The 7133-nt window shown below is 43.9% G+C and overlaps 1 protein-coding gene across 1 annotated transcript; it reads right to left on the bottom strand.

Annotated features, from left to right (window-relative positions):
• Positions 1–211: 211 nt before the first annotated feature.
• Positions 212–4375, bottom strand: LOC144367427 (speedy protein E4A-like). The gene is made up of 4 exons (XM_078023604.1): positions 4189–4375; positions 3514–3599; positions 2592–2760; positions 212–1197 (listed from the first exon to the last, which is right to left on the bottom strand). Exons 2-4 carry the CDS (start codon positions 3585–3587, stop codon positions 1138–1140), a joined length of 303 nt encoding a protein of 100 aa, XP_077879730.1. The 5' UTR covers positions 3588–3599; positions 4189–4375; the 3' UTR covers positions 212–1137.
• Positions 4376–7133: the final 2758 nt, after the last annotated feature.

A 7133-nucleotide genomic window follows, 5' to 3' on the forward strand; every position in this document is an offset into this window, starting at 1 on the left:
TTCACTCTTCCTGTGTTGTCTCTCTCGATGTCCTCCCTGTGCTTCCTGCTTCCAGACTCTAGTTAGAAAGTTCTGCAACCTTCTCTGTTGTTTTCCAAGATGAAAATTAATTGTTTTCCTCCACAGGTAAGAAATTTGGTCAATTAACAACAACCCTGTTAAACAACGGTATCATTTGACAAAAACCAAACAATGCAGAATGACATGATCATATAAATCATTAATGTAAGAAGATTTTCAACTTTATTCAGTTTCCACACAATGCACCGTGCTACGCTCTTCCAAACCACATAGCACAAAACAAAAGCACATAGCACATGTGGTCTCCTACAATACATACTTTAAAATGACAGAAAAACATGTCAAGGCAAGTTAAATAACAGCAGCTCAATTTTCACAATTATGATGATGGAACATCAAATAAAATCTTTATATTTATAAGACTATGGGGTAATAGCACTGAGATATAAAAGTAGTAGATAAAATAGATAAAAGATTAAAAATTCCAAAGAAATGTTTATGAACATAAACCTACTATAACACTCATCATAAAACTAATAAGGAGAAACAATTTTCCAAACAATATCTATCTTTAAAATAAACATAGTTCAAAATAAATGACATTTCTTGTATTTACTAAAATTGTGACAATCCTATAAAAAAATCATCTCCACGCTTGGTATCCTTAAGGGATAAGTGACCCAAGATGAATTAAAAGGAGAGGTAAAAACAGAATTTACAGGAGGAGAGAGAGATTCATGGCTAAAGGATATTAACTTTAGACCAATATCAACCATTCATCAAAGCTGAATGGGGCCCAATTGCTGTGGGTTAAGGATTTTTACACATCCTGTGTGATAAACTGTTCTCTCTCAGGTCTGGCTGAGTAGCCTCAGAGCACCCAGCACACCTCTAGGGGGTCATCTGTGTGGTTGGGGTTTGAGACCATGAAGCTGACTTGGAGATTCAGGCTGTTTCACCATCTGCAGAGGGTGGCTGTGGGTGGAGGTGGACAGGACTGGATCAAGAAGTTAGGTCCTCGAGCATCCTGAATAGACAATCACTGACTCTGTCTGTCATCAAGCCAGGGATGCAGAGTTTTGTCCCTCCCCTCAGGCCTCCACAGTTCCAGGACTTCTAGGCAAGGAGGGCGCGATCTCGGCCCCACACCCAGAGCTCCGGATCATAAGCTTGAATCTGGAAAGGAAAAGAGCCCCCACCAAAGCTGATGACTTTATAGGATATTGAGGGTTTTGAAGTTATGGTTAATTTATTTTCCCATTCCTTAAAATTACTTCACCTTGATTTGGACTTTCTAGTCACCGTGATTCAACAGTCTACAAATATCTGAAACTACAATGTTGAGAGGCTTGATTCTATTAAATAAGTTCTGTCAGCTACAAAGGAGGTGACATAGCGAGGTGTAATGATTAGATTTATTTAGCCTGGTGACAAATGAAGTAGCCATATATGGATATCACAACATTATATCAGCTATTACTAACAGGGACGATACTTATGAGGACATATTGTATATAATATAAGGCATGGGACATCATATTTTCAGCTTTCTTTCAAATAAAAATTGAATAAACGTTCCTATTTTATATTAGATAAGTAAATTATGCTAGCTGTGTAGAAAATTTTGTAAATGCTTTGGCAGATACAATCCTTTGCGTGTCCCATCTAATAAAATTTTAAAAGTTGTATTTATTAAGAGACAAGCTTTGTCATTGTCTCTGATTGGAGTAGAATAATGGTTTAATGTTAGTGATGTTTCTGCTTGGGTCCATCAAAACAACTTAGTTACATGGCTAGATGCATCTTTAACCACTGAAACCCTAGTACAGTTTCTACATAATTATAAGCCTGGCATATACATAGTTTTGGATGTTTTTTGTTTAAAACAAAAGAGCTCATCCCAGAGTTTGAGACAAATAATTAAACTAATTCTACTTAGCTCCAAAGTATTAATTAATTGTCCAAATATTCTACAAATGAAAAAAATATTTCACCATAAAATGTTACACTTTGTGAATAATTTTAATCTGGTATAAAGATTCCTTTCATCTCATTTATCCACTTCCTTTAAAATAAATCATAATTTATAATTGTTAGATGTATCTATACATACATATATATTAAAGACCAAAGATATATGTCTAAAAATCTCTTAAATCTGCTGGAATTTATACTAAAAAAGGTCACTTAAATCTGCTTAAAACTATACTTCCCTTATTGCATAGAAATTGGACTTGGCTTTACATTTTTAATATACTTTACTTTTTCTTCAGATATGAAATTCATTTTCTTGAATTGGGACTTTCTTTTATTGAATCACTTATGTATATCTGGTAAATAAGATATACATAATTCACGAAGTTTTTGTTAAATGTTATACAGTAAATTGAGATACACGTTTTGGTTCACTAACCAAAAAAACAAAACTGAAGAGTGGCTGGGAAGTCCTTCCCTCCGTGCATAACCTCCACAGCTTTCTCCTCCCCAGAGCCCACCTGCAGCCACCCACCTTCCTGTCTCTCCAGTCAGCCCATCCCTCTCCCCCCACAAGCACACACAGCACCACCCACCTCCTCACACTCCTCCCTGGAAACCCGAGTGTTCCAGCCCATGAAGCAGATGAACTGATAGCGCAGTTTGTGGAACAGGGGACGCTGGGCATAGCTCGTCCCGTAGAGGAAATGAAAGATGCCTTGTTTAGGAGCCTGGTTGTCCTCCTCCATGTCATTGGCCAGGTAGCTGGGGAAAGAAACCAGGTTGCTCTTTAGAGGCACAACCAAGAAGGACCTCCCCTTGGAGTCAGCTTCCCAAAATGGACTCCCAGAGGACCATCTTCAGACAAGACTGCACCAGCCCTATTAATTGTTACGGAGGACCACACCTTGGTCCAGAGGACTCTGCCAGACACACACCTTCTGAAGGACTCCAATCTTTTTCTAGAAAGCACTGAGAAACACAGTTGTGGGAGAGGCCTAAGGGGTGGTTGGACCCATCTTGGAAGGATTTTCAGGGGGTGTGTAGAAAGAGCCACAAATGTGAGAAGACTCCTGTATGAAGAACCAGAGGGGACCACCCTACACTGGACCTGTGCCAGGCTGGGAATTGGGCATCTGTCTTGGAAATCCAGAGGCAGAAAACAGAGCAATGTTGGTATAGATACAGGAAGGAAGAGCAGTCAGATGTGGCTGCACCTCCAGTCTCTCTGCCAGGGACAGGAGGTGCCCATGCTTTCCTCCACTCCACTCAGGTGGGCTTTGGGTTTCCTTGGTTTCCTTGACTCTTTAACAACTGGCCTTTGGGGAGCATGTGTGTTTGCTTTGACTAGGGAAGTGTGGAAAAGAAAAACAAACTATACTGCAGTGCTGTGATCTCGTGTACACGGAGCAAACAGGACAAAGAGGCTAAAAGTAAAAGAAAGGTTAGTGCCCCTCTGCTCCCCTCCTACCCTCCCAGGTAGTGAGTCCTGATTGATGAAGGAGACCAAATACTCACAGGGCCAGAAAGAAGTGGATTCGTCGGTACTGCCAGGAGAAGAGGCCAGCTCGGCTAAAATAAGCTATGACCATAGCCAGGAGGTACTGATGGAGAGAGAGGAAAAACACAGAGAGAGAAGTCACATCCTGGAAGAGGAGGAAAGAGGGGACAGAGGAATGGGAGTCTGGGGTGAAGAGTGCCCCTGAGAGAAGGTCGCCAAGTAAGGAGACCTGCTGGTTTGGGGAAGGACCTGTGACAGTCTGAGCAGTCGGGGGAAGAGGAGGATTAGTGTGTACTGTAGGATCAGCTCTAATGGGATCTTTTGAGGAAAGGCATGTAGGTGAGCTGGGTGAGGAGGGTCTTGGGTAAGCTGGAGAATGAGGCGTCCCAAGAAGTGAAAAGAGTAGAGGAGCTCAGAACCTCAGGTGACAATAAGTAAAAGGGGGTAGCCATGCAAGACTGTGGACTTGGGCTTGAAGCCCAAAGCACCCCAAGAAGAAGCAAGGTCCACCTGTCCTCTCTGCAGGAAACTGCTAGGTCCTGAAGGGAGATGTGACAAGCCACAAAGGAGCCAGGACTTGGCACATTTTGTTGGCTCTACGTGGAGGCAGAGGGAAGGACCATGGGCCAGAAATCCCTCCTCATCCAGGCTGTGCTGGATCAGTAACACTGCCCAGTGGAGAACAACCTCACCTTGTCAGACACCCTCAGGTTCTTGTCCCAGGCCAGGAATCTTTTGACAACAGGATCCTCTGTGAGCAGAACAGTGATGTTAGTTAGGAACCAGAAGGGGCTTCAATGGGAGATAGAGGGCAGAGAGGAGAACAGGACCTCCCTTGGAGAAGGTGTGGGATTGTTGCCCAATAGAGGTGGCTAGGAAGAGATCAGGAACATTCCTGGGAAAGTGGCTTAGACCTGAGACCCCCCACCAGGGAAACAACTGAGTGAGGGTTTGTGTAACAGAAAGGTATCTGTATGAGTAAGAGCTTCTAGTAAACTGTGGGGGCCCATCATCCCCCCAAAATACACCACCTTACAACCAGAGTTATTAAGTCATTTCTCATTAGATAGTTACAACAGCGTGAACATGGTCCTGTTAACCACCTCTCAGGGAGGATGAAATGTATTACAGCCACAATGTCTGCAATCAGTGAGGACAATTGAAACCAAGCTCTGTGATCCCAAGCAGGGTCATTTTTCAGGTGTAATGTAATCATCCATCATCTAAGAGTTTCACAGAGTCCTCCAGGAATGGGGATCTCAGAAATAGCAGGGCTCTATGGAAAAGTGCAGAGGCTGTAAGTTCCTTCTTTGTGTAAAGAAAGGATTGGAGGGCGCTACCTGGGTGTCTCCCTACCTAGAAGCCGGTTGAAAACCTCATGGTGTTCTGGTTGCACCAAGTCCATGCGCTGTTTTTTGAGTTTTATTTTGTGGTCACACAGTGACTCCACATCCCAGGGGTGATTTAGCCCACTTTCCAGATCCTCCAGCTCATGCTCAGATTCAGTGGAGGACTCTCTCTTTCTCTTTATGCCAGTGGTCTCAGGCAGGAGTCCAGATTCTACCCAGAGTGCAGAATCAAAAATCCCTGGGAAATCATCCTCCGAGTCTCCCTCAGATTCTGAGGTCCACTCGCTCTTCCGACATGGGAGGCAGGGTTTTACCCACAGAGCTGAGTAAAGGAAGCAGAGTCAAGCTCCTGAATTTGGAACTCATCCTTTCATCCTCTGATCCCAGTTCACCTCCCACACCCCAGACCTTCAACTGTTGCCTTCTGAGCTACTGTTCAGCCTCTCCCCTTTGCTGATAAACATGTGCCCCTGATTCTCCGTATCATTGTCCCATCTCCCTGTTCCTCAAAACTCTTCCTCATTATGGATACTTTCTCTCATGGGGGGAGTGACCCTTTTTACATCCCCTCTACCCACTTCCTGAACTTAGATCTCATCTTCTAACCCAACTCCTTTCTCTACAGATTTCCATCCATGTGGACTACCTTGTCCCATGGCAAGGAACTTCAAACTTCAAAAGTGGGCTCCTTGGTCTACCTTTCCTGGCTTCTCTACCCCTTCCTTCCTCCTCACCAGTCATCATGTCAAATCAGTTCTCACTCTAGATCCCTCACCTGATGGACTTGGGACCTCATCATCTACCACCACCTCCAGGTGGGATTCTGAGGTGCTCGGCTGGGAAGGCGATTGCCCAGACTGGGAGATTTCTTGATCCGCCATAAGTTCTCCCATACTCTGTCTTCCTTCTACAAAACCTAGGTTCTTACTAAGGCAAAGTCTTCTTCCAGAATTTGGTTGAATAGGAGTCTGTTCACTCTTCTCCAAACAGGAGAAATCAGGTGAGGAACAGTTCTGAGGACAAACTGTTGCCCACTGCACTGCCAGTGGTCCACAGAGTCTGTCCCTTCCAATCAGGAAGGTTGGAAGCCTCTGATGTCATCGCTTATTCCAACCTGGCAAATAGTTTGAAGGAAAACACCTGCAACTGTCAGACTGGTGTGTGCACCTGTCCTAGAGTTCTAGAGGAGAGGGTCTCTGCTGCTACTGATCCAAACTCTGTCCACTTTGCCAAACTACCCTACGGGTCTCTGACCCCTTTTTCACTTCTGTCTAGACATGGGTTCTTCTCTCCATTGTCAACACAACACATGTTAGATACCCAACCTCTGGGCATTTCCATTTCAGAGTTCAGTGCAGTGGGAGATTAAGGAGTATGGCAAGGAAGAAGGGGGAGGGCAGAAATGACATGACCTCCCAAGAAGGAGCTCAGTATGTACAAAAGAACCCACGCACACTGAATTATCACTTGAAAACCCTAAAAGGAAACACTCAGTTTAGCAAATCTAATCTGCTAAGTGCCATTGGCCACTGTTTTCTGAAATCTGCCCTGGGAATACACACACTGCATTTAGGTATCCTTGACTCAAAGAGTCCTTATGAAGACATAAAATCATAGAAAATTCTATGCATGTTCACAGTCTTTGCAGAGTGTCAACACTTTCTGGGAGTCCGTGGATCATCTCAAAAAAACGGATGGGAATGTGGCTCAGGGGCCAAGTGCCCCTGGATTCCATCCCTGCCCCCCCCCAAAAAAAAGTACTGGGTAAGTAATATTTCCATGGATAGGGCACACGGTATCAGACTACATGGCCTGATGATCGATGTGGTTATTTACAAAATGATGACAGATTTATTCAAGTCTGTGTTAATATTTTATTTATTTAATATTTATTTTTTAGTTGTAGTTGGACACAACACCCTTATTTCACTTGTTTATTTATTTTTTTAGAGAGAGGAGAGGGAGGGAGAGAGAGAGAGAGAGAGAGAGAGAGAGAGAGAGAGAGAATTTATTTATTGATTTATTTTAGTTCTCGGTGGACACAACATCTTTGTATGTGGTGCTGAGGATCGAACCCGGGCCGTACGCATGCCAGGCGAGCGCGCTACCGCTTGAGCCACATCCCCAGCCTCACTTGTTTATTTTTGTATGTGGTGCTGAAGATCCAACCCAGGGCCCCGCACGTGCGAGGCAAGCGCTCTACCGCTGAGCCACAACCCCAGCCCCTGGGTTAATGTTTTAGATCATGGTAAATTCAAGGGAAATTCAAGGACTGACATGATTGTATA

The sequence above is a fragment of the Ictidomys tridecemlineatus genome, chromosome 10, assembly GCF_052094955.1.
Source record: "Ictidomys tridecemlineatus isolate mIctTri1 chromosome 10, mIctTri1.hap1, whole genome shotgun sequence".
Taxonomy (NCBI): domain Eukaryota; kingdom Metazoa; phylum Chordata; class Mammalia; order Rodentia; family Sciuridae; genus Ictidomys; species Ictidomys tridecemlineatus.

What these genes read in the sequence shown, in the direction of transcription:
- LOC144367427 (XM_078023604.1), bottom strand. Translation starts at nt 3,587, where the DNA reads ATGGTCATAGCTTATTTTAGCCGAGCTGGCCTCTTCTCCTGGCAGTAC. An exon ending in ATCCACTTCTTTCTGGCCCT is followed by an intron (nt 2,761 to 3,513) that starts GTGAGTATTTGG and finishes TTCTTTCCCCAG; the next exon opens with CTACCTGGCCAATGACATGG. An exon ending in CCAGGGAGGAGTGTGAGGAG is followed by an intron (nt 1,198 to 2,591) that starts GTGGGTGGTGCT and finishes TTTCCTTTCCAG; the next exon opens with ATTCAAGCTTATGATCCGGA.